A 27,341-nucleotide genomic window follows, 5' to 3' on the forward strand; every position below is an offset into this window, starting at 1 on the left:
AAGATATATGGGATATCATAGTATAGATTGAAACCGAGAGGAGGGTGCCTGGGGTCGGTTTTTTTTTGGTTTCTGAGAGGAATAGGAGTCGGACCTTTTTTTTATTTTTTCGCTATTTTTTTTTGATGGACGGACTTTTTTTTTCTGAGAGGAATAGGAGTTGGACCAGAGGAATATGAGTCGGACCTTTTTTTTCGTTATTTTTTTGGTTTTTGACGGACGTAGGAAGCACCTCAGATTCAATCTGGTGAATTAAAGCTGAATCGAAAGGGGAATTCATGGGGGAAATAATGAGAGAATAGTGGGGAATCAGTTATTGCAACGAATAGAAGGAGGAAGCATATGGGAGGAAAACGGCGCTGGGTTTGGCCCGATGAAAAAACCGCAATAAAAATAGCAATAAAAGAAATAAACAGAAAAATTGGTGAAAGAAAAAACGGCGAAAAGAATATACGCAAAGAGGGGAAAAAGAAAACGGACAAAGAAAACCGGAAAAAAGTGAAAGAAAAAAAGAAACGGGAAAAGAAAATAAAACGGAAAAAAACAGAAAAAAAAGAAAATGAACAAAATTAGATGGGAATCGGATACGGTAGTTTTTTTTATTTTCGCCACTTTCTTATGGGGAATCGGACTTTTTTATTTTAGGTTGTTTCGCTACTTATTTTTTAAGTAGTAGTAGAAGTAGTAGATATATATATGTATATGTATACGTGTGTATATATATGTATACATATAGGTGTATATATATATATATATATATACGTGTGTATATATATATATATACGTGTGTGTGTATATATATATATGTATATATATATATATGTATGTATGTATGCAGGGTTCATCGTAAAGTTGGATTAGTCTAATTAATATGAAGCACGAGGAAAATGAGCCGCTTGATTTAATTGAACAATGGATATAATATTGTAGCTTCTACAGCACCTGTACATTATTTGTATTATTTATACAATAGAGGATCCATTTCCGGTCAAGAGATCAGTACACCTATACACGCATGTGCCAGCTCCTAGCTCAACTATAAACTATAAAGTATAGCTTGGTCTTGCAGCAATCAGGGTCCAAGAGAGAAAGAGGTACATATTGCTTGCTAGCTAGCTCGATCGCCAAGGAGGATGAGGGTGGCGGTGGTGGGCGCCGGAGTAAGCGGGCTGGCGGCGGCGCACGAGCTGGCGACGAGCTGCGCCGGCGGCGTCGACGTGACCGTGTACGAGAAAGAGGACAGCCTTGGCGGTAGTTTTGCGCGGACAGTCGGCGTCGATGGTGGCGCCGGCGGCGAAGTCGTCCATCTCCACCTCGGCTTCATGCCCTTCAACTCGGTGGGTGCACACATGAATATATATATGTTAGTTCTATATATCGTTTATTTCGTCCATCCTTGTATGAGACTAATTAGAATACGGACTTGCGCATTTGCAACGAAAGAGGATGCACTACTACAGAACATCTATGAATCCTTCGTAGGTGCCGGATTTACCAATTGACATCTCATTAACAACACTGCTGAGGAGAACTGGCACCTTTGATGCAGTTGCGAAGCCAGGATTTGAATATGGCCGGGGGGCCAATATGACAAGTGGCTACGATAATAAACAAAAATAGCTTAAAGTTATATGCAAATTTCAAGGTTTTTCATAGGTTTAATAGGCCCTGTTAAGTGGCTCGTCTGCTACTGCCTTCCAAGCTAGCCTCCCACTCCCCTCTTCCCTTAAAAAAAACTCTAAATCTCTCGCTCTCCTAGTACTCTCACCTCTCTCCTCCCTCATCCTCTCTTTCTTCCACATCTCTTCTCCTCTCCCCCTCTCCTCGAATCCAGGTGATGGGTGTGACGGGAGCGGTAGCCACACGATGGGAGACAAATGGCCACGTGGCGTGCCTCATCCTCTCCTCCTTCCGGGTGCGTGGCAGCAGTGGCGGAGAAGATGGGACGACGGATTTACTAGTGCTGGCCTCAGGGGCAACGGATCCATCGGCGTTGGCCTCAGGGATAGCGGATACACCGACTCCTACTCCTTCGACGCGGATCCCTCACCCTCACATTACACCGCAACACCAAAAAAAAGTCAGTTGTCTGTCGGTAATAAAAATTTTAGGTGCCACTCAGACTGTTAGGAAATATGTTGGCACACTGTGTGTTGGTAAAGGAATAAATCGTCAACAAATTGTCTGTCGGCAAAGATCAACAGTGGGTTATCTGCCACCAATTAGGCCTTACTGTCAAATCGTCAGTCGACATATCTAAACACACCCAGCCCAAAAATGTTTCATGGATTTTCAGCCAACAGTTGTGCTTTCTGTAGCCTCATCTCAGACAAGCTTTAGACCCGTCACCAATGAAGTCATAAGTGAATTTCATTCGTGACGAGTCACATTCGTCCATGAAAGATGTGTCATCACAGTTGATCATGGGTTCAGTTGGGCAGATCTACGGTATCGTAAATTCAATAACTGTCGATCTAAAAAAATCAATTAACTACCATTAAGGAATAACCTGGTAAAAACATTGGACAAAAAAGACCACTTACCTAAAACTCTATAATATAAGTTACATTGTAAAAAATCAATTAACTACCATTAAGGAATAAACTGGTAAAAACATTGGACAAAAAAGACCACTTACCTAAAACTCTATAATATAAGTTACATTGTTATATAAAAAAGTGCACACTGCAAAAATATACTCCCCTAGTACCAAATTACTTGTCGATGTCGTTTTAGCTTGTCAAAAGTAAAACAGTCCTACTGTTAACCACCAACTTATCTAGAAATACAAATAATTTAACAACATATGAATTATATATTATATATTATTTCATGGTGAATCTATTACGTTAATATATATATATATATATATATATATATATATATATATATATATATATATATATATATATATATATATATATATATATATATATATATATATATATATATATATATATATATATATATATATATATATATATATATATATATATATATATATATATATATAGATAGAAATTGATGATCAAAATGATTGTCCTATCACACCGCTAAAATGATAAATAATTTGAAACGAAGATAATTGTATATTTAAACTGAAAGAGTTGTGCAAGTACTACAGAAGCGTAACCATAGTTGATGAGTTTACCCTCTTTGATGATGCATAGGCTAAGGTGTGTTTGGATGATGCCCTAACCTAAGAGCTCTCACTTACTTAGGTAGGTCCATCGAACCAGAGGCACGAAATTGGACGCCTGAGAACGATGCCTAGCTCAATCGTGAATCACAGGGCTTGATCCAAACAACCCTTAGCACTCAATTAAAAATAGTTAGCTGTGTGAAAAGGAAGCTGTCCTATAGACCATTGTGTGTGGTTATGTAGTACATTAAAGCGGATAAGTGTGTTTACAAGAAAATAAATGAATATCCTGCCACATTGCTTTCTCATAAAAGTATGGCATTGTATGTAACATGCCACATTTAACTTAGCAGGATATATTTGCAAAAGGTTGATCATATATGTTATCATGCCATATGTTGAAGTGGAGTATCTCTCCATTCTATATATATGGCGAATCCATATATATCGGGGTTTCACTCTCTATAAACAAATATAACCACTTTAAGTATTTTAGATTTGTTCATAAATATAAATACTTTTATTCTATTAATCAACTCTCATTTACATTTATTTCTATATTACATGGATACGCTCAACCACACTGCCACACATATCTATCGCTGAAGATTTTTTCCCCTTAACCTTAGCAATTTGAAAATACTTATATCGGTGGATGCAAGCAGGGTTCCCCTTAGCGTTTTCGGCACGGTTATTGGACACCGCGGTAAGTTGGTTACCGCGGTAACTGCGTGGTTATCGTGAAAACCGCGAGACATAACGTGGTTTTAAAAATAAAAAGTTTATCATGCATGGTAACTGCGATAACCGCGTGGTAATCGTGTGCTAGTAAGTTTACAACAATACGAAGAGGGGTATATTAATTATCGATTTTTGACAAAATAATATATTTCTGTAACAAAAGATTAATAAATATATTTTTTAGAAAAACCGTTGCGAAATCAATCAGAAATTTCACCCAAGTCCTTCGCGGGTATCAGGCGGCGGCGGCGCCGCCGCTGGGCCATAGTTCCTTCCGCCGCCGAGACCTCGTCGGCGGGGTGGTAAGAGGCAGCCGGGAGGGGACGCGGGCAGTGCAACCGCAATCCCTCCGCTCAATGGGGCCGGCGGCGCCTTCTGCAGGTGCATCGGGTGAAAGGGGAGCGACGCTGCGCCGCGGCGGCGGATCCCCAGTTGCCGTCCGGCGAGCGTTGACGGCGCCGCCCAGCTGCGTGAGTGCGCAACCGTGGTAAGCGTGATTCGGATTATTAAATATTTTGGTCTTCATAATTATTCCCCCCCCCCCCAAAAAAAAAAAAGGGTGCTTTCTCGATTATTAAAACCGTATTTTTTTTCTTTTGTGGTGCTGACATTGTACGGGCATGTCAAGAGCTTGCGATGTCAGCAATTTCTAGCTCTGTTGTAATGTACGAACTAGCATTTCATTTTGGTAATTTAAAACTAAAAAAGTCATGCAATGGATTATGAATTTGTCAATATATCAATTATAATTCTACCTAGGTTGGAGCAGAACTCTACTAGTAACTAGGGTTCACAATTCCGACGAAATCCGGTCGAAAACCGTATGTCCATGTACTAATGTACCTTCATTTCGTGGTTGAATCACTACCGTAGCATAGCATTGCACATAATATGATGGTATCACGCAGTACCTCAGATTTCTTGATCAATATAAGTGTATGATACATATATGCGAATGGTATATTAAATCACATTCCTAAACAAGAAAGAAGTAACCATTTGGGTGAATATGTCTTAAGGTAAATATCATTATAGATCTATATGCATTAGCCACTGGAGCTAGGCAGCTACGGCCCAACCATTTCGGGGCATAGCCATGTGGATCAACACTGATCTCATCAACCAGCGTTCTACCATACTCTCACATCATTCTCCATGGAAATTGAGCATACCATCCAGGATGAAATTTCTTTTGCTCTATTTCAATTCATTTCAGAAATACCATATTCTCAATGGAAATTAGAAAGGAAATACACCAGTTCTGATTTTGCACAACTGGTGGAAGTATTGAACATTTCCTTTAAATGGCCTTTGCTGAATATATTTAGTGAGTGGCAGACAACCATTTAGTTTTTGGATTCGATCGTCTCACATAAACATACTTATTTCGCATATCAGCTATGGATGGCTTTGAAACAATTGGTGTGTGAGGGAGCTGTTCTTGGGTAGTTCGAGCATTAGAAACAATGCACTCTTTGATTCTGAAAAATAAGATGTCAATATATATGTTCCAATGAACTCATCATTTTGTTTTGCCAATGTCATCAGTAATTGTCCATTTCACTTAGACATGACAGAGCAGAGAGGATGAAAATGAAGAGCGAGGGTAATCAGTATCAGATACTGTCTGCTGAAGTGTTGAGCAGGATAAGCGTATATGTGTTGCTGATATGATGGTAACTGATTGATGGAGCTGTCTCAGGACAATGAGCTTTTGTTTTGTTTATGCCGTGACTGTGCTCCTCCTTTTTATCCATTTTTTTCACCATTTCTTCTGTACTTGGCTTACTGTTTGTTGAGTAAGTGTCTGGGATGAAGGCTGCTTGCAGCTATTGCGGAAACTGACACTTAATACATCTTGTCCCTTCAATCAAAGAATTTTTCTAGTTTTCACCTCTAATGGCCCTGTGTTATCTATCGTCTACAGTTCGGAGATTTTTTCTATTGCTTACATTTATGCATTGATTACAGGTAACATCCCCAAACATGATGCAATGGTTTGCAGATCTTGGGGCCAATATGGAGAGATCAGACATGTCCTTCTCTGTAAGAACACAATTGGATGCTTGTGGTGAATGTGAATGGGCCAGCAGCAATGGCATCTCAGGCCTCTTGGCAAAGAGGAGTAATGCGCTCAGCCCCAGCTTTTGGCGCATGATCAGTGAGACACTCAAGTTCAAGAGGGATGCTCTCAGGTGAGCTAGTTTATTAGTCCACTAGTTATTTTGTTAATTGGTAGAAACACAACAGTTTCATGCGCTAAAATAATGCCCTACCTATTTGATTGAAAAATATGAGCGAATTCTACTGTGTAATTGAATTATTTGTTTGTTGCTTAATTTTCAATTCAAGGTACTTGGAGGATTGTGAAAACAACCTTGATCTGGAACAGAGCGAGACTTTGGGGCAATTCGTTCAGTCCCATGGATATTGTCAGTTCTTCCAAGAAGCTTATCTTGTACTAGCCCTATCCAATTAGTTATGTTACTTTTTGATATACATATATGTCTGCACTGTTGAGTTGTGAGTTGTGATTTGTTAATTGTGGCATCTCCTTGTCTTGCTTGAATCACCTTTTTTGTTTGGTAGCAATAATATATGTTTGCTGCAGTTTCCAATCTGTGGTTGGATGTGGTCATGTCCATCACAAAGAGTTTTGGGCTTCTCTGCTTCCTCTGTGCTGTCGTTTTTTCGTAAGCATAATCTCCTTCAGGTGGCGATTTCATATGTTTTTGTTCCACATTGCTTGCTTTATGTTATTACATCTGAACTAGGCATAGTTTGCTGCTGCTAATTCATTCAATGGGATCATGCATTTTTCGCAGTTGTTTAGTCGCACCCAGCCGCTCATTGTCAATGGTCGCTCTCAGTCCTATTTCAACAAGGTACTTTAGAATCTTGCAGTATAACATAGTTGAGCGCTTATCGGAGGAAGCACTACACATTATATTGTTATTAGGCTGTAGATGCTATTAATTACATGCATGGTGCAGTGATTGTTCATCACAATTACTACTGCATACTAGCAGGTAAGAGAAGATCTGGAAAGCAGGAGCTGTCGAATAAAAACTAACTGCCATGTGAAATCCATTTCAAGTTTTGACAGAGGTACATGCATTACTGTGCTGCAAAGCTCGTGGTTAATTTCATCCTTTCCCTATAACAGTTTATGACAGCAACACAGAAAATAATGAATGAACTCACAGTTCATTGAGTAAATGAAACATTGTTATGTTTCTGGCTTCAGGTTACAGAGTCTTAGAGGTTGATGGTTCAGAGGAGATGTATGACAGAATCATAGTTGGTATCCATGCACTTGATGCTCTAAAATTACTAGGAGCAGAAGCAACACATGAAGAATCAAGAATTCTTGGTGCTTTTCAGTATGTCTCTAGGTATTGCCTGCAGCCTCCTATTGCTTAAAAGATCTCATATATTTTAGTTTGATGTAACTAGCACAAGATGCCCATGCATTGCACTGGATAAAAGCAATTTCAATTGTTATAATCATATGTGATTTTAATATTAAATGCTTGGGATTCAATTCAGACATCTTAGCGTGATTGTATATCAGGGAGCAATCCCAATATCTACTCGTAAACATGTCCATCTTTGCATCGGGGAGGTTAAATAGATGTGCATGCATATGACACTGAAAAACCATTTTTTGTGATACCCCTTTCTTGTACACGCGGTCGATAATAAAATCTGCCTGTAAAAATACACCCTGAGTCATCGATCATGGACCTCCTATGAAAATCAGTCATCTCAATAAGATCGTATGACGACCATCTTAAGAAACTGCTTGTAGAAATCATTATTTTTATAGGCACCCCCCTTAGAGTACCACCTGTGAAAACAGGAGTATTTTCACAATTGGGCCATAAGGTCCTCTTATGCGGTGATGGGCCTCAGGACAGTGGCAGTGGTGGCTCGGGCAAGTTCAAGGTGGTGCTCCCTCCCCTTGCGCTGGTGGTCGATGGATGTGGTGGTGATGACTGGATTGGTGAGACCAGGGAGGGCAGGGAAGGGAGCTTCCCGGCACTGACATTGGTGGATGACGTGGACAGAAACATGGGAAAGCCACTGGTAGCCAGTGCTGTCGTCGAGCTGCACCTCCCCATGCTGGACCTTTCTCGAGCCACCTTGAATTTGGAAGTTCTTTTTTCGAATATTTGATTGGGAAGTTTTGTGAGTATGGCTTGCTTTGCTAGAAATTGTTGGAGATTTGCTAGCCTTTTGTAACACTGATTTGCTAGCCTTTCTGGGAATTGTGGAAATTGCTATATTTTGATTTTTTTTTTACTGAAAAACAGTGCACAGACGTTCATGTTGACTAACTTGCCTGCAAAAATTGGCTTTTATTGGCAGTCCTCTTAACGATCCCACACACACAAAAATTGATTTTTGCATGAAGATTTTGATTTTCAGAGTTGTTTTTATTGTGGCGAGTAGTAAAACCACCTCCTCAAATGGATTTTGCCCACCATTAAGCCGAGAAGACTAAAGATAAATCGCCAATTAGCAGAAGAAAAGGATATGATGGTAGACCGGAGCATATCTTCCTTTTCTCAATGAAAGGCCCAAGATTATCTCAAACTAAGCTTAAGAAAAAGCCTGATTCAATTCCCTGCTTAAGCACAGCCCAAAACTTCTATCAGGATTGCTGGATTTTGTGTAGGGTCTTTTGCATATGTGCATAGGTGTGTGGCAAGTTGAAATATAGGAAATCAATCTCATTCAGAATATGAACGCTTGCACACAGACATGAATCAGACAACAGAATTGGACGGCGATTGAATCGGCATGAAGTCACTTTTATCCAAAACTCTTTCCTGAGTGCTCTCGGAATCGCGATCTATTGGATAGACGACGACATACCAAGATGTTGGCAGAAACATCTTCAATTTCTATAATAGTAGAGATTAGTGTCTATAAAGACTTACATATATGCCTCGGTTTCCATTGCAGTAATCTATATCTTCACTGCGATGAAAGTTTTATGCTATGTAATTCATCCACATGGAGTGCCTGCAACATAACCAGAACAAGAAGCGGCTCTGTCTGTGTCACATACTGGTTGAATCTGCTTCAGGTACCTAGCAAATACCAAGGCGGCTCCATATAGAACATTAATAAGACTGCTTTAATTGTTTTTTTATATGCATGGATGGATAATGAATGTAATAGCCTGTTGATATCTTTTCTTTCAATTACCAGAACATTGAATCTACAAATCATTTTCTCGTGACATTGAACCCCTCTTATGTTCCTGATCATGTGTTGCTTAAGTGGAATACAAATCATTTTGTTCCGACTGTGGCTGCTTCAAAGGCTTCTCTTGAGCTTGATCAGATCCAGGGCAAGAGAGGTATATGGTTCTGCGGGGCATATCAAGGTAGCTTATTTCATTGATTCTAAAACATGTACATATACAAAAATTATATTTTCCCTTAATTAGTTTAACTTGTAGGTTACTGACAAGTGACAAGCATATATGCATGTCTGAACATCTATGTATAGCAATTTTTCACTGCATCAGTTAGATCTGAATTCTGTTCTGTCCTGGATCACAGGATCTGGCTTCCATGAAGATGGATTCCAGGTTTTTCCTGAATAACCTGTGCACACACATTTGAGTTTCAAGCACATAACCATTATATGATCTGTGATCATGTTGGGTATATTGACTTGATGTAGGCTGGCAAAGCAGCAGCTCAAAGTTTGCTTGGGAACAAGATTGATCCCCTGACGAACCCAAAGCAGATGGTCCTGTCATGGACAGAGACTGGGGCACGTCTTCTGGTGTTAAGATTTCTCAAACAGTACATCTCTGTTGGCAACTTGATGTGAGTACTCGTATAAATTGATACACAATGCAATGCATGGTTAAGTAGTTAAACACAATGCAATGCATAGTTAAGTAGTTATGATTCTTGCTTTACTAACTTCCCGTATGTGTAGCTTGTTTGAAGAAGGTGGCACTATGTTCAGTTTTGGTGAAGCTTGTGAAAAATGCAATAAAAAATCTGTTCTGCAAGTTCAGGACCCACTATTTTATTGGCAGGTTCTCTTCTCCAGAAAAAAAGTCAATACATTTTCCAAATCAGTGATGCATCTGTGCGTTGATCCTGTCTGACTTGCTGTTTCTCAGGTTGCAACAGAAGCAGACCTTGGTTTAGCAGATGCCTACATAAATGGCTGCTTCTCTTTTGTCAATAAGAGAGAAGGCCTTCTGAATCTTTTCCTTGTAATACTATATATTTTAGTTCATTACTTTCTTGGTAAAGCAATATCCATAGTGCTATTTATTAATCGGTTTTCAGACTTAACCCATCAGGCTTTTTTACTGCAGATCCTCATTGCCAGTAGAGATGCACACAGGAGTTCTTGCAGGAATTCTAGTCGAAGGTATCAAGTCCTCTGCTCTTCACTAAATCCCTTTCGACTGTTTGATCAAAATGAAGTAGCATATGTTGTGTGAGATTATCAGTTTGATAAAAATATTGCCTTGTTCTCAGGGGTTGGTGGACACCCTTGCTTTTTACTGCCGGCGTTGCATCTGCTAAATATTTTCTGCGTCACATCTCAAGGAAGAACTCTGTAACACAAACTCGTCAAAATGTCTCTCAGCACTATGATTTGGTCAGTTTGTATATGTCCTTTTTTAATTATCTATCAAAATTAACAGATCTAACTCCTTGCTGAATGATGACTTAGCTCAAAATAGTTAGCATGTTGATGCTTTCTCTGCCTATACAGCTTCTGGATGCTTGATAATTTTCTTTAATTCCCATGTCTACATAATTGACTAGTCAACAAGAGTTACCCTTTCTTATCCTATATATTTTACCTGCAGAGTAATGATTTCTTCTCGCTTTTTCTGGATAAGTCAATGACCTACTCATCTGCCATTTTCAAGGTAAGTGAAACATATGAATTTTTCCGCAGCTTGTAAATTATCATAAGAATATGTTGGACTAATGCACAGTTGATTTATTGCCCTATTAATTTGTTAGGATGAGGAAGAAAGCTTAGAAGAGGCTCAGCTGCGTAAAATAAACCTTCTAATCCATAAGGTGATAATTCTATCATATAGTAGTTTTTGTGTTTCCACCTATCTCTCTCTCACCACATAATGAGAGAGAACATATGTCTTGATCGATATTTACTATGAAGATGAACCCGACCCTTTCTTATCTATATACATGGTCTGATGTTCCTTCAATCTTTTACATGTCCACTTAATGAAAGGCTAAAGTGGGACAGGATGATGAAGTTCTTGAGATTGGTAGTGGTTGGGGCAGTTTGGCTATGGAAGTGGTGAAGCAAACTGGCTGCAAATATACAGGAGTTACACAGTCTGTGGAGCAACTTAAATATGCCCAAAGAAGGGTGAAAGAAGCTGGCTTAGAGGTTGCGTACTATTTACTCTCTCTCCCTTTCACATCATCTGCGCATATGATTTACTGGAATCAGTTTTAGTGTTAGTTTAGTCTCCTATTTAAATATGTATGGTGAAATCCCTGATAAGTTAGCATTAATAATAACTATATATTTTTATTTATTATCAGGACCGAATAACTTTTCTGCTGTGTGACTACCGTGAAATACCATGTCACAAATATGACAGGATCATATGCTGGTAAGTACTAGTACTACCATGTGAGTTTCAATTGAAATAGAGTAATCAAGTTGGTTTTCTCCCATCACCTGAAAAATAAAGTTGGTTATCATCGATCAACACTGGGTACATGTTCATGTGATTCCGCCAGTTACTAATTGCTTCCAGCCTATTGCATAATTCATCAGTGAGATGATTGAAGAAGTTGGTCATGAATACATGGATGAATTCTTTGGCTGCTGTGAGTCCCTTTTGGCTGAAAATGGCATATTTGTCACCCAGGTGTGTACAAACAACCTTTGTCATTGTCATTGACACTGACTGTTGATATATCCCACTTAAATTTACATGGGATTATTCCAGTTTATCTCAATTCCGGAGGAACGGTATGATGAGTACCGGAGAAGCTCAGACTTTATTAAAGAATACATATTCCCTGGTGGATGCCTTCCTTCTCTGACTCGGATAACATCTGCCATGTCTGCTGCATCAAGGCTCTGGTATGTTCAAGATCAGTCAATTGATGCTCAATACAATACAGTGCTCACACTCGTACATTGATTTATTGGTTTTGGATTGGATGCACGTCGAGTTCATTTGCAGCATTGAGCACGTTGAGAATATTGGGTACCATTATTATACAACTCTGATACGCTGGAGGGACAACTTCATGGCCAATAAAGAGTAAGTACAAGCATGGCCTTCTACTCAAAGTGAGCAACTAGTACCAATAGGGTATGTGTTACACAGAGGCCCAAAAGAGTTGAAATTTCAGAAATTTTAGTCAAAGCACAGACCCTGCCTTGTACTTTGGCAGTGTTAAAAGTGTCCTTTCCAATTTCTTTTATCTCCAATTGAACAATAATGTTAAAATGATAGCCATAGTGTGTTCTAGCAAATTACCATAAAACAAGAGTGTCCTATGGCAAAGACATGTTTTTGAAATGTCTTACGGCAAATGGCACAAAATTATGGTGCCATAAGCCTGCTGAGCAAGCAAATGCAGAAAGTAGCAGTTCAAAAATCCAAAGTATGAACACACAGTATGGCAGTTCAGAGTTTACACAGAATTTCCCTCTTGTATTTTCAGTAAAATTTTGGCCCTGGGCTTTGATGAGAAGTTCATTCGTACATGGGAGTACTATTTCATATACTGCGCAGCCGGTTTTAAATCCAGGACACTTGGAGACTACCAGGCAAGTACTGTACTACTGTACGTATGAACATATATAGAGAACTATTTATTACTCACTTGGTTGCTTGACCCTTTCAGATTGTATTCTCTCGTCCTGGGAACACCAAGATGGGATCTGGCTTCTAAACTCAAAATTGACCTCTGCCCTAGAGCACGAGCCAACCTATTTATCTTTGCCATTGTGTAATAATTTACAGGAAACTTTGGTCTTCATGCTTGAAGATCATGTTTGAAAAAAAATGAATAAGTCTATATTTGAAATCCTTCAACTATTGGCGACTCAATCCATGAACTTTAAAACAGGACAAAGTACAACCCTGGAGAAATTACCGCCATTGCTTGTTTGAAGGCATGTTCTGTGCCATGTCACCCTTGTTTGGAGGGGTGACTAGTAAATATTCTGATGATCTATTACCTCAAATAAATTCCATATGGTGTATATACACGATGCAAGATGCATTGCTTGTCCTAGCATTGTTCTTGCCATCTGAGCGCATTAAAGATATGTTGGGTTTGGTTTGGTTTTAAAAATGAAGGTTACCATATTTTGGTAATGTGAATTTTCTGTACGGAAGAATGATTTGAATGTGTTAAGAGAAACATGGAGGTGTTTGCAAGCCGATTTGATTATGGATATTTTGAGAGTTCACAAATTACTAGCATATGATGTCGTGCATTCGCGTGACTCTATGCCTCCTATTACGTGGCATGTGGGGGTGGCAATCCATTTTTCATGGGTTTCTCATCGCTATAAAGAAAAAACATAAGTCATTTATTGCAAAATTCATATTTGCCTGAGTCATTGTTTTATATGTCATCGTGGTTGCAAAACCCCTTATTTTCTATTGCGTGCACTCTTTATAGCCTACGTATAAATTTTTGTATGTTTTTAAGGCATGAGTTTGGGTTCATTTTAAATTCGTGTGAAAATCATGATTGTGCATGTAGAAATATTTTCCTCAAATATATTAACAATTAAAATATTTATTGTAAAATTCATATTTGCCCGAGTCATTGTTTTATATGTCTTCGCGGTTGCATAACCCCTTATTTTCTATTGCATGCACTTTTTATAGCCTACGTATAAATTTTTGTATGTTTTTAAGGCATGAGTTTGGGTTGATTTTAAATTAGTGTGAAAATCATGATTGTGCATGTAGAAATATTTTCCTCAAATATATTAACAATTAATTGTTCCAAACAAAATTAATTATATGAACGTACATTTGTATATGTTCTTAAATAGCTCAATCTTGACAGGTGAATATAAGAGAGTTTATTTATAAAATAGTTTTTTTTATTATAGGAGCAAATCGTAAATTATATGTATAACCTTGTACCATCCTATGTCTATTTTCTATCTTTTTTTCCTTCCTTTCTTTCCTCTTCTAATAGCTTTGTCTCCAAAAGCCTCTTTAATTATTGATTTTACCATCCATTTAATCCAATAGTCAAGATTCATTTATTCTTTTCCGTCCTATAGTGAATCCAATGGCAAATATTTATCGAATGATGTGGCTCATTCTCGTTTTATTTTGAGTGTCACTTTTCATTAGTTTGTTACCGGCTACTAAGGTATTTAAAGTGTTCGGTTATGTTCTCTTATTGAAATAGCATAAGCATAGCCAGAGACACTTTGGGCCTATTCAGATTGTAGCCAAAATAAACCTTACCAAATTTTGGCAAGTTGGCAATATTGCCAAAATTTTGGCATGATTCCTTATGTATTTATCAAAATTTAGCAACAAATTAAACGTATACACATTTTTGGTAACTTTGCCAAAAAAAGGTATGATTGAAAATAACATCAATCTGAACAGCCCCTTTGTGAAGCGTTTTGTGTTAGTTTATCTTCAAGGCTTTGTGTTTACCTGAACTAGGCTGAGTTTTACAAACGTTGGGAAAGTTTGGGACAAGATTTGGATTACCCAGATATCGAAAAAGGAATAGCTCCATCATTTCGTTTAAGCTTATCAAATACAACTAAAATTTAAATTTTAGATCTTAATTTTATAATTTTGATTTTTTTTATCGTACTTTATTTTCTACTATTGGCTTTTAACTCTTCTCATTGCATGGCAAAGATGCAAAGATATATCACTGGCAGATAGAGCAGGGTAATCAGCACAACAGTATATTCTACACCCCCATAGAATAACTTAACATGACATGACATAGAATTTCCATTAATAGTGGATGACAATTTACATAACCAATGTTTTTCTCAAACGATTATATCTAGTCCTTATCATTCTCAAACCAAAAGTAAATCTTTGAAATCCATGGAGATGAATCGAATTTCGCACGTATCACCACCATCGACGATTCACGATTGATGTCGAACCAAAACGAAAGATAATATTACTGTCAACGGCTAACATCAAACCAGAGCAAAAGATCGATAATGCTGAAGAGTAACTGAGTTGTACATATAAAGTCAATCTTGTACAGCTATATAATAATACATGTTCGGAACATGCACACAACAGCAAGAGAGAGAGGCATGTGGGAGCTCATGCTTGTCTCCCAAATATTCCAAACTTGGAATCCACAGAAATAGTATTAAAAAGAGCTCATCCTCGTTGTCACCTTCAGGTTGATCCTAAGCATGCCGACGTGGATGCTAAATCCTTCCGGATTACTGCACGGATTTGTATATCTCCCCTTCGATCTCCACCGAACTTCCAGCCCAATCATGGTCGTCGTTGGATCGAGCTGATCATGTAGCTAGCGTGTGGTATCATGGGCCAGATTGTACTGCTACCACTTCAGAATTAAGCCACCTATGTCGTCTCTCTCGCTGCAGGCTGCAGCTGCCTGCCTTTGATCTTTCTTATCTCCTTCTCTTCCTCCTCGATCCATGGTCAAGTGATCGTATCTTCAATTCCTACAATGGCGATGCCGTGGGAGACGGTGGCGTGCATCCTGCGGAACGTGTGGGCGCTGCTCGACGGCTGGATCGCCGTCTGCTGCCTCGCCGCCGACGAGCTCGCGGGCCTCCTCCGCTCGGCGCTCGGTTAGCTGATCGACGACGTGCTCGATCGGCGCGCGTGGCCGATCGAGCTAACTAACTACTCCACTAATTAACTGCAGGTTCGTCGGTTGCTTTATCATTCTTGCTCTGGTTGATCATTGCTTAATTCCTTCTCAAGTAATGCTTCTGTTCCTGCATATGTGTATATTTTGGACAATGCATGTTTCTTAGTTACTCCATCTCTCTCTCTCTCTGCTTAATTAGACCAGTAGAACTTTATTTCTGTGGTAATTTTATCATTCTTAAGAAAGTATCGGGAGCAAGGGCGGACCCATAATTTTAAAGTTGTGTATTCGAAATATAAAGGAGCCAAAAAAATTTTAATTAGCATGCACGAATCATCGAAATGAGCCGCTAGACTTGCACAAATTAGGCCATTAGAGGAGAGAGAGGATGGAGCAAGGCCTAGAAATATGGTTTTATTTGTTTTATTTAAATATATTTATATATAAATATAATTTTATTATATATATGTATTACATTGTATATACTTATTTTGTTTTGTAAAAAAAGAAATGAATACCCTTCGTCCACCTCTGATCGGGAGGTACCATATTTTCTATTGTAAATTCGGTACATATAAGTAGAAATATCTTGAAATACCAAAAATTTTATTGTAAAATCTCAATAGCTCGAGGTACTTTCTCATTAAACCATAAAGTTTCTCTTATTTTTCACATAACTCATTTTCTCACTTACATATGGGACTTGGATCATCTTGTTGGCACGAATTTGCTAGCGAGCTATGATAATGTACCTGCTTACATCATATGTTCGCTGCAGGCAGTTGGAAACATATCTCCCACGTATGAAAAATGGAGCGGTCCATTAGCACGTGATTAATTAAGTACTCTCTCCGTCCCAAAATATAATAACCTAGGATGGGTTCCATCCTAGGACTACGAATGAGTCATATCTAGATTTATAGTTTTAGGATGGCCATGTCTAGATTGACCCATCCTAGGTTGCTACATTGTGGGACGGAGGGAGTATTTGCTATTTTTTTAAAAAAGGATCGATATGGTTTTTTAAGTAACTTTCATATAGAAACTTTTTGCTAAAAACACACCGTTTAATAGTTTGAAAAGCGTGCGCACGGAACACGAGGGAGATGGGTTGAGAACCCTTGCTGCCGAACTAAGCCGACCTCACTCTCTCGTTTACAGCGCGCACGCTTTTCAAACTACTAAACGGTGCGTGTTTTGTAAAAATTTTCTATAGAAAAGTTGCTTTAAAAAATCATATTAATCAAAATTTATAGTTTTTTTAGCTAATAACTAATTAATCATACATTAATCCATTGCTCCATTTTACATGTCAGAGGTGAGGGTTTCACCTAGGAACACGGCCAAGGATGTGTTCTTGGAACCCTCACCTTCCGCACGAAAAACAGAGCGATGGATTAGTGCATGATTAATTAAGTATTAGCTAAAAAACTTTTTAAAAAAATAGGTCGCTATGAATTTTGAAAGCATCTTTACTGCGGAAAATTTTTACAAAAAATACATAGTTGGTGAAACGTGTGTGTGGAAAAAAGGAAGGAGAGGATGGGAATCAGCTGAGCCGAACACAACCATATGGTATCTACAGACGATTTGTAGTGATGAAACTTGTTTGGTAGCAATATACATTATTATCGAAAACCATCGTCATTTGAACAAAAATCACATTTGAACGAAAACCATCGTCATTTCAACAAAAATTACATTTGAAGATAATATTAATCCGGATTCATGATTTTGAGTTTAAAAGTTTACCAGGTTTTAAATTTAGCGTTAATACTGCACTCAGAACGAAGTTTGAGGTAAACAACTGAATTTTTCAAAATAAAAATAAAAGCCAAACTCTGCATAAGCTTTTGATTTTTTTTTTTCAGGGGAACTTCGCATAAGGTTTAGCCGTCAAGTATGCTATTGAATGAAATAACCCCCTACTCTTCTAAACTGACAAACAGTGGAATCAAATCAAATAGTATATATCAGATAGAAAAGGTTCAACTTTGAAATTCATTTTGTCTTTGCTGATTTGTTTATTTAAACCGATGATCACCAAACGACAGTGGTATTTCCAGCGGGGTATAGATGGCCATTGGACATTGGACAAAATCAATCGAGCCAATCATACGTTTGCTATTATTGGTCAGAACATGGCCAGATGGACACATGTATGACAAGTGATACTATTTATATATAAATTACATGAGTAAGCTTGTCGTCAATCATGTAGTAACTGAAACATGATGGTCGCCAGCTCTAGTCTGCTACTTGAGACTTTGAATTATGTGATTTGAAGAATCGACTGATATCGATCTGTTTTCGTGAAAACCACCCACATAAACAATTGTTTTAGACCCTGGGAAGTGTAATTTTGTCTCCCTTTTCGATTTCAGGTCTTTCATGTTGCACGGAGAAGAGGCTGATCGATGTACAGACAATTTCTTTTTTTTCTTTGTTAATGTAACTATGTTAATGGTGAAGTGATCATGCCTTTTTGTTCTGAAAAAGAAGGTAGATCAATTAATGTACAGACGTGAATGTGCAGGATATATATTGTAAATTTTGAACTTCATTTGTTATAGATTAATTATTGATGTATACACGAGGCTCTTTAGCAGATTTTACTTGTTCACTACTCCCTCCGTCCCATAAAAAACCAATCTACTTCTAGATGTGACATATCTTGATTCTACGAATTTGGACATTTATCCAAATTTATAGTACAGATATGCCACATTCGTTTTTTATGGGGCGGACGTAGTACACCACACCAAAAAGGAGGCCGCTGTCGGTATTTTTTTTCGCTAGCACTCAGGCCTTATTTAATTCGCGAAAAGAAAATTTTTGTGTGTCATATCGAACATTTGACCGGATGTCAGACGGGGTTTTGGGACATGAATGAAAAAACTAATTTCATAACTCGCTTGGAAACCGCGAGACGAATTTATTAAGCCTAATTAATCTGTCATTAGCACATGTGGGTTACTATAGCACTTATGGCTAATCATGGACTAATTAGGCTCAAAATATTCGTCTCGCGATTTCCAAGCAAAATGTGCAATTAGTTTTTCATTTTATCTATATTTAATATTCTATGTATATATCCGAAGATTCGATGTGATATTTATGGGAAGAAAATTTTGGGAACTAAACAATGCCTCGATATGCCGGGAAATGTCCTGTCACAGTGTCTACTGGTGAAAATTCTGTGGTAGTAGTTGTTTGTCTGTCGACACGTGTAGATATGCATCTAGCTTGCCAAAGATTCTGAGGCGACCTAAGAGCTATTTTAGACTCTCTATATGTCCATTTAGCCAACTGTTTAAAAAAATTAGCTAGTCATATTTGCCTTTTACTCCAATAGTCTCTCCATCTCACTCTCCAATCTTATAGTGGGTCCCACATGTCAGTCTCTATTACTTCTCCCCTTTCCCACATGAGCCCGCGTGCATGCGGATGAGGCGGCCACGGAAGGAGGTCGACGAAGCCACGGAGGGGGTCGCCATGCAAGATCGGCGGTGGTCGAGACGGCGGTGGGGGCTGCAGCCAGAGCTCCAAACGGCAGATCCGGCGGCGGCACTCGGCGGGGGATTCGGCGGGCGGATCCGGCGGTGGCACTCCCTCGTTGACTCCCCTGTGCCGTCGGCGGGCGACCGAGCGGACAGATGGCGGAAATCGGCGGCGAAGACGACGTTGCTGCTGCTTGCACCAGCGAGAGGCGGCGGCGATGCTGCGCCTACTCGTGCCGGCAAGCTCGGCAGCGAGCGGGCATACCTCTCCATCGGCGACGGCGACGAGGAGTAGGAGGCGCATACGACGGGAGGCGACGACGATGGGAGTCAGCTTCGACGAGGATTTGGCCGCCGCCGCCGCCACCAAGATTGGCGCCTCCGTCGTGCCATCCCCGTTCGCCGCCGCTAGCTGCTTTGCCGAGGCGTGCGGCGGTGCCGACGACGGGCGCCGGGCTGAGAAGGGTGTGGAGCCGAGGAATCCGGGCGGCTGCGACCCGCAGCGCCGGTGGGTTGGCGAGACGACGCTGGTGACGAGGAGAGCACGAGTCAGGGACGCGGACCGGTGGTTCGACGCCTCCTCCGAGTTCGACGCCGCCGTGCCGCACAGCATCGATGCTGCGCCGGGAGGACAGCAGCGGTGGCGCTAGGCGGATGGGGCGGCGGCGCTAGGTGAATAGGGCGCTGGGAGGATGACGGCGGCAACACTGGGAGGATGGGGTGGCGGTGCTGGGCAGATGGGACGCCGGGAGGACGTCCGGCGGCGGTGCTGGGCGGATGGGGAAAGGGGGAGAGAGAGGATAGAGGAGGTGGGACCCACACCAGATGGCAAGCCGTCCTGGCTAGCCAACTTTGGTCAATGAGGTTGGGAATTTAGCCAGTCGGATGGTTTGGAGAGCCATTTGGCTAGTTTGTTGGAGTAAATTTTTTATCCAATTTAGCTAAATTTTAGCTTGGAGAACCATTTGGCTAGTCTCTTATAGATGCTCTAGATAGTGGGGCGGGAAATGAGAGGCGGCAAGGAGGGAAAAGTGGCGGGATGTGAAACTTTCAGGGCTCTCTTTCCCCCATTCCATTTCCTCGATCTGAAATCAATCCCCACACAAAACACCCACACCAAACCAATCCCCACACCAGCAGCCCTTCCCCCATCCACAATAGCCATGATGCATCGCCTCTGCTGCTTCATTGTCCGTACGCCGCCTCCAACGAGCTAAGTGTTCCTGCTCAACGACCCAGGAAAGCTTTGGACGGAGCACGAGAAGCACGACCTTCACGCCCCTGGCTAAGTCTGGCACACATGGAGAAGAGAAGAGAAAAGAAGAGAAGAGGAGAGAAGGAAAAAAGGCTATTATAGCTAGCTACAGCACGAACTTCAATACGTTATGTGTGTATGAGATGTGAGACCATATGTTAATGATTTATAGATAACTAATGTATGAATGAGCTGTTATATTGGCTATAAATGATTTGTAGCTAGTAATTGGGTATACTATTAAACTTGCTCTGAGGAAGCAATGGCTTATCTATAAATTTTATATGAATGGTCCAACTTATATAATTTTTTTAAACACCTTAAATATAACTAAGTTAGAAATATCTATTGATTAAATATGTATCATAATATATTTATAAAATATTTATAAAGGAGCTTTTTTCTCCTTTTTTTCAAAAGTTTATTTTCATATATCTATACTTTCTATATTGTTAGTACCCACTGATAATTATTACTTCATCTGTCCCTAAATATAAGGGATTTTAATAGGATGTGATATATTCTGTCCAGATTCGCTGTACTAAGATATGTCACATTCCACCAAAATCCCTTATATTTAGAGACGGAGGTAGTAAAAGCTAAACCTCAACATCCAAACATGTCACCTCATCAGCTACTAACAATGAGCATCTAAAATTTTATACGAGCATGACACATCATCTTCTCCCCCATATTATTTTCATAGCATTTTAACATCATCATTTGTACAATATTTTACATATATTCATGCATCAATTCCGTAGCAAAGCGTGAAATACCACCTAGGTATATATATGCATTTGGCTATGATTTTTGAGTAAAGTCCATCACCGGTCCCTAAACTTGTACCGCCGTGTCATCCCGGTCCCTAAACTCGCAAATCGACCGTTCAGGTCCTCAAACTTGTTCGACTGTGTCATCCGGTCCCTAAACTTACAGATCACTCGTTTAGATCCTCCAACTTGTTCAGTTGTGTCACCCCGGTTCTTAAACTTGGATTTGAATATCATCTAGGTCAAATAGGATGGTCTAAAGACTTTATATTTAAAAATAATTCATAACTTTTTCATGTGAATTCTAATGAAGACAAACTTTATATCAAACTTGTAGCCCTCGACGCGATCTACAATTTTGTAGTTGAATTTTTTTTATTTTAAGTCATTTTTTGTCCCAAAATGTAATTTTAAAATTAAAATTTTAAAATCTATAAACATGCAACATTATTTTGGGACCCTAAACAGTTTTAATTCAAAAACTTTTCAACTACAAAGTTGTAGGTCACGTCGAGGGCTACAATTTTGATATAAAGTTTGTCTTCATTAGAGTTCACATGAAAAAGTTATGAATTATTTTTTGATATAAAGTTTTTAGACCGTCCTGTTTAGGGACCGGGGTGACACAACTGAACAAGTTGGAGGATCTAAATGACTGATCTGCAAGTTTAGGGACCGGGATGACACAGTTGAATAAGTTTAAGAACCTAATCGATCGATTTGCGAGTTTAGGGACCGGAATGACACAGCGGTACAAGTTTAGATGGACTTTACTCTTTTTTTTATTACCCCCAGATCCGTCTATGTGAGGAACCACCGGCACTGTCGTCTTCTGACCGCGCCGTGGATTCCTCACCCTCCTGAAGCTCGAGACGACGTTGTTGTTCCCTCCACAGCAAGGTCAAGGTCATGCATGCGCACTATATAAATTTGTACGTACTATATGATTGACGTGCTCGCTTATCGCCTGTATACCATGTGGAACTATGTTTTCTTATATACAATAGTTCAATTTTCATAATGCAAAAACGTGCAGTCAAAAGGAGATTTCACATAGGTAATATGAAATTGTTTGTTATAGTGTTAGTAAATAGCAAATCATTTTATCACTGTATCAACAAATACTAAATAATTTGGAGATGAAACATTTTAAATATACCACATTTACTAAAGTTAATATAACTACAACATAAATCATTTTCCCAAGCGGCCGGAACATATTTTCGCAGAAGGGCAAAACAACTTCAGGTGCATAGGTGTATATGAAAATCATTATTTTCCTATGCAGGTAGTGCAACTGCTTGCAAAAATTGTATTTTTGCACGTGGGTGCGTTAAGCCTCCCGTCGAAAAAAAGTTGGCAAAAAATTAAAAATTTCAAAAACCAAAAATCCAAAAACCCTAGATCCATTCATAGGGAAAAAAATATCGCCAACACAGTCTGCGCCATCAATGTCGTGCCGAAGCTGCCTCTGTCATCACGTCAGGATCCGCAGACGTTGTCGCTCGAATCCATTGTGTCGTCATCGCTCGAAGCCACCGCCGCCGCTGTCATCGTCGCAGCTCAAAGTCAGCGGCTGTAGCGGATCCGTAGGTGAGTACGGTGGAGTGGCGGCAGGATCCACAAGGGAGGGGCACAAATCTCTAGATCTGCTCCTCCCGTCACCACCACTGGCAGATCCATGTGCATGGGGGTTATAGGCGACAGGATTCACATAGGAGAGGGAGAGGGTACGAGATCCGCCCATCCCGTGGCCGCCACTGACGGATCCAAGTGCAAGGACGTAAAGGTGGTGGGATCCACATGGTTTGAGGCGGTCGCTGCTCCCACTATTGTCGTCGCTAGCCCGAGTGAGAAGGGCTGATGGGAGTGGGATGGAGAGAGAGTAGGGGAGGAGGGGATAAGTGGGAGGAGAGGAGAGGGTGGAGGAAAAGGAGTGAGGAGACAAGAAGAAAAAAAGGATTGAAGACGAAATGGAAATGGAAATGATTACGGCGATTACCTTTTTTATATTATGGTAATACCGCATTTCTCATACTATTTCTTTATTTGATTAAGAGTTTATAGGCCCATCGACTTCTCAATTAGACATCTTACTTGAGTACAAGGTTAAAAGGAGACATTTTATAATTTACATAGTGTAACTTGAATTTCCTTATGTAAAGTTAACCGTGCGATTTTATCGTTCAATGTTTCTTATATGTTTTATCGGCTTTCGATCGATATCGATATGTTTCCATCCGTACAATCCGTTTCTGGTTTCTAATATTATTTTTTTTCTGGCTTTACTGTTTGCGATTCTGTTATATATATATATATATATGTATGTATATGTATGTATGTATATGTATGTATATATATGTATGTATATGTATGTATGTATGTATGTATGTGTGTGTGTGTGTGTGTGTGTGTATATATATATATATATATATATATATATATATATATATATATATATATATATATATATTGGATAATTTGCACCTAGGTGCATGTGCACCTACATTGGTACGTTGACAAGTGTCCTTTTGAGTTAGGATGGTGAGGGGTCATTACTTGCCAAAATGTACCTAGCCCACTTGATTCCCCTATAGAGCCTCGCAGAGCAAATAGGCATGGTACACAATGCTATTCCAGGATTCCCAGCATTACCCCTGAGTCCTGATACACGGGTTATAAATAAAAATATGCAGCTCATCAACGCAGCCCATCCCCAACCTAACCCCATAGCCTCGCAGGTCGCAGTTGCCTCTCCTTCCAAAAACTTTAACTTCTCGCAAGTCGCAGCAGTAGGGATCGACGCAGACGGGAGGCCGGCGAGTGCTTCAACACCACCGGATCTGAAGGAGCAGCAGGGACTCAGTGACTTTATAGTGGGAATCTTGGAACAGCTTCGACGGTATGGATTGTGGGTGTAGGTGTGCACGGGTGCAGATTTGCTTTTCTATATATATAGGAGTTGGATAATATGAACCAAGGTACATATGCACCTACATGGATAGTTTGACTCGTGTACATAATTCCCTTCATGGTGGCTGCAAGGTTTGGTACATGTTACAATTTTTGTGGTCAAAAATACCCTTCAAGTAGTACTAGAGTAGTTTGAACAAATATTTTTTTTACTTCATGAACAGATTAGTTGTTACTAGTTCAATATTTGTGGGTTTCCTTTTTTTTAAGTACTGTTATACATTTATTTAATATGTTGATAAAAATATATATTATATTTCTCAAAAATATATGATGTAGATTTAGTACAACATATTATGAGATGATATATGTAAATTGATATTTTATTCAAGAATAATAAATTTCCATCCCCCCCCCCAACGGTTGTACTAACTTTCTATGGGTGGATTTTGTGTTCTCTTTGTTTTGCATTTGCACTTTTTTTTTCTCATGATTGTCTAGTCAATTTATTTGGTATCAGTCTTTCAAATGTCATGCAAGTTATGAGTTTAGATAAAAATTATTATCTAAATGCTATTTAGAGATGTGTCATTTGCATGTTCCATTTTAAGAGAAATGTCATTAGTATGAACTTTGGGAGACCATTTGCACATTTATTTAGATATATAAATCATTTTCTACATGCTATTTAGAGATATGTCATTAAGAAATCATCTGCAAATTTTATATTTCATAGAAAGAAAGATATATGATATATCATTACAAACATGTTCAACAAATCTAAATATATATCACTCAACTATAAAGTGAAGAGAGATAAAAAAAATACCAATGTTTATCTGTACCAGTACAAGATAGAAATTTGCTTTGAATCAATGAATGCTTGTGCTGTGACATACTAATAGAAAAGGGCAATTAGGGAAGAACTCAAAATGTGACAGTGCCATTGTGTCTCTCCCCTATATAGTAAACCATCATCTTGTCATGGCATGGTACGTTTCACTAGCACAAATCTCAAGACCCTTCAATGTTGTAGATTGTTGGTGCATACGAAAGTTAATTCACATACCAGCCATATGAAGATGTGAAGATCGAGTGGGATTAATTTGCACAGTGAATTTGTTAGCTTGTAATGAAGTAGGAGTACTCACAACATAGTTACAGATGGATAATTATATATTGGAGTTATAAGTATAGACCATTGCCATGAGGTTATACTACAGGACATGCAATCTTTGCCGACGGTGAAATCATCGTTGGTTATCCTAGAAAACTGTTGGGAATGCTATGGCCGATAGTTTACAGTCGGGGATTTGTCAACTCGCTTATGGTGATTCTATATACCGTTGGCCATTACATTTCCAACGGAATATTGCCGACCGTAAGCCCGTCGGGCTTTCATGGATTTCCACTATGTCCTCTATAACAGATACCATGATTCCCTACAGGATAATTTGGATTACCGATAGATTGTAAACTATTGGCAATATTTGTTAGAGAAATAGTGAATAATCGATGACATTATTAGCGGTTTACATAGTATAAACCCAATATTAGCCACAATTATACATTGAGAAGCATTTTTCGGCAATTTCCCACCACTTCATCAGTATGATAAAATTGAGCAAATATTTGGCTTGATGCAATAGTTTTCTTAATGAAATTGAAGCTAATAGTTAGAATGCATGTTAAGAATATGGCTTCATCTAAGCACAACATCCCCATGATCATCACCATAGTAAGTGTGTAATAAACTATGAACATCTTCGAGTTACCTCTTGCAATAGATCTATTGCGCTCTATCCTGCTGACTCGTTGGTTCTGAAAGGAAATTAATTATAGTTAGCTAAACCATGATAGGAAATAAATAAATAAATAATCAGCTAAGCCACCACCCTCAGGTTCAAATCCTTTTGTCCATAAATTTACACACCCACAAGGTTAAGAATTCGCAGCTATTAATTTTCTCTTTAAGCAAGTTAAGTGACACATTCACGGGTGTATGTGAATGTGTCTCCCTTGTAATCATGTAAAATAAACAGACACTCTGATTGCATAATATATGAGAATTTTCATTCATTTGTTATGCTGATTTTCTTTTTCTGTATCTCTTTTTCTTTCAATCAGTTAGGCTCATCTCCACAATCCTGCAAGAGGAGTCAGGGACGCCGAAGCCGAAGGCCAAACAAATTAATCGAGGATGCAAGCCTGAAAATAAACATGCACAACTGTTGTCAGTGTCTCTACGACAGTAGATGTGTTTTCAGTTACACATATATGGGCAAATAAACTATAGTTGAGATGATGGCTCATGGGAGAAACCTCCATGGGTTCCAATCGCCGCCGATTGAGACGAAGAGCGACCGGGCTGGGGCGTGGTCGACTGGAGTCCGATTCGCTGCCAATCGGGATGAACTGCGAACCGGAGCAGCCCGTCATTGGCGAATTAAGTCAATCTGATCATGTGCCCTGTTCCTCTTCTGTTGGCGTCCGCATCTGTTCTCTTCATAACGAAGGTAGCGAGATCGTTTCCATTTGTTCTGTTCTTAGGAAGATATGATCGAGAGGCCATCTGAAGAAAAAAGAGATTGGACTGCTCGTTGAGAAAAAAAAACACGTACGGTCTGGTTGTTGAGAAAAAAAGCGTAATAGGGGCTTTATAATAAGCCCATGAGGTTAAATTTTTTATAGACAGTAATGATAGTACGATCTAAATAATCAATGGCTAAATCTTTTTAATTAATGTGCTTGTAGAAAGTGTCCAATTTTTAAAAATTGCCCGATTATTATAGGTATAGATATAGATATAAATAGATATCCCGATACTTTCCATTCAAATTTTAATTTCTTTTATTTCCTTTAGGCATAAAGACTGAATGTCCAGATATCCCGATACTTTCCATTCAAATTTTAATTTCTTTTATTTCCTTTAGGCATAAAGACTGAATGTCCGGTACTTTGATTGTGTTTAAGCAGAAATATAGGACAAACGAATAAAACGATGAGAAGAATAGCATCTACCCTATAGTTCAGCAAGTTGTTTTACTCATTACTCATTTGTCATGTCACACAACCAATGATCATCCAACGTCCCAGATCAGCGCGCGTGTCCCACGCCTCCCTCCGCATCCTCTCCCGCACCTCCCTCTGACCCTCTCT

At 39.2% G+C, this 27,341-nt stretch overlaps 1 protein-coding gene and 1 long non-coding RNA gene across 7 annotated transcripts; both read left to right on the plus strand.

The window, feature by feature from the left end:
* Positions 1–1,063: 1,063 nt before the first annotated feature.
* LOC4351940 (uncharacterized) lies at positions 1,064–13,256 on the plus strand. 6 transcript variants are annotated; one of them, XM_026022169.2, is made up of 24 exons: positions 1,064–1,337; positions 5,855–6,078; positions 6,236–6,341; positions 6,495–6,596; positions 6,709–6,768; positions 6,910–6,991; positions 7,131–7,278; positions 8,855–8,978; positions 9,104–9,281; positions 9,460–9,488; positions 9,584–9,732; positions 9,848–9,950; positions 10,038–10,133; positions 10,239–10,294; positions 10,405–10,528; positions 10,743–10,805; positions 10,903–10,962; positions 11,153–11,299; positions 11,458–11,528; positions 11,696–11,789; positions 11,871–12,007; positions 12,111–12,191; positions 12,598–12,703; positions 12,781–13,256. In XM_026022169.2, the coding sequence occupies exons 1-24, from the start codon at positions 1,134–1,136 to the stop codon at positions 12,826–12,828; spliced, it is 2,592 nt and encodes an 863-aa protein (XP_025877954.1). In that variant the 5' UTR covers positions 1,064–1,133; the 3' UTR covers positions 12,829–13,256. The 6 variants fall into 6 exon arrangements, with proteins under 6 accessions (XP_025877954.1, XP_025877955.1, XP_015618600.1 ...); XM_026022170.2 differs by having other exon boundaries at positions 9,176–9,281; positions 11,138–11,299; XM_015763114.3 differs by having other exon boundaries at positions 1,065–1,337; positions 11,138–11,299.
* Positions 13,257–15,367: 2,111 nt separating this feature from the next.
* LOC112937444 (uncharacterized) lies at positions 15,368–18,332 on the plus strand. Its single transcript, XR_003240053.2, has 2 exons — positions 15,368–15,795; positions 18,126–18,332. It is a non-coding gene; the product is annotated as an uncharacterized lncRNA (long non-coding RNA).
* The last annotated feature ends 9,009 nt before the right edge of the window (positions 18,333–27,341 follow it).

Source organism: Oryza sativa, chromosome 12, assembly GCF_034140825.1.
Source record: "Oryza sativa Japonica Group chromosome 12, ASM3414082v1".
NCBI classification, from domain to species: Eukaryota; Viridiplantae; Streptophyta; class Magnoliopsida; order Poales; family Poaceae; genus Oryza; species Oryza sativa.

Bases quoted from the DNA above. Each gene is read 5' to 3' on its own strand.
- LOC4351940 (XM_015763114.3), top strand. From the start codon at position 1,134: ATGAGGGTGGCGGTGGTGGGCGCCGGAGTAAGCGGGCTGGCGGCGGCG. The intron at 6,079-6,235 runs GTGAGCTAGTTT...TTTCAATTCAAG, and splicing joins TTCAAGAGGGATGCTCTCAG to GTACTTGGAGGATTGTGAAA. The intron at 9,733-9,847 runs GTGAGTACTCGT...CCGTATGTGTAG, and splicing joins ATCTCTGTTGGCAACTTGAT to CTTGTTTGAAGAAGGTGGCA.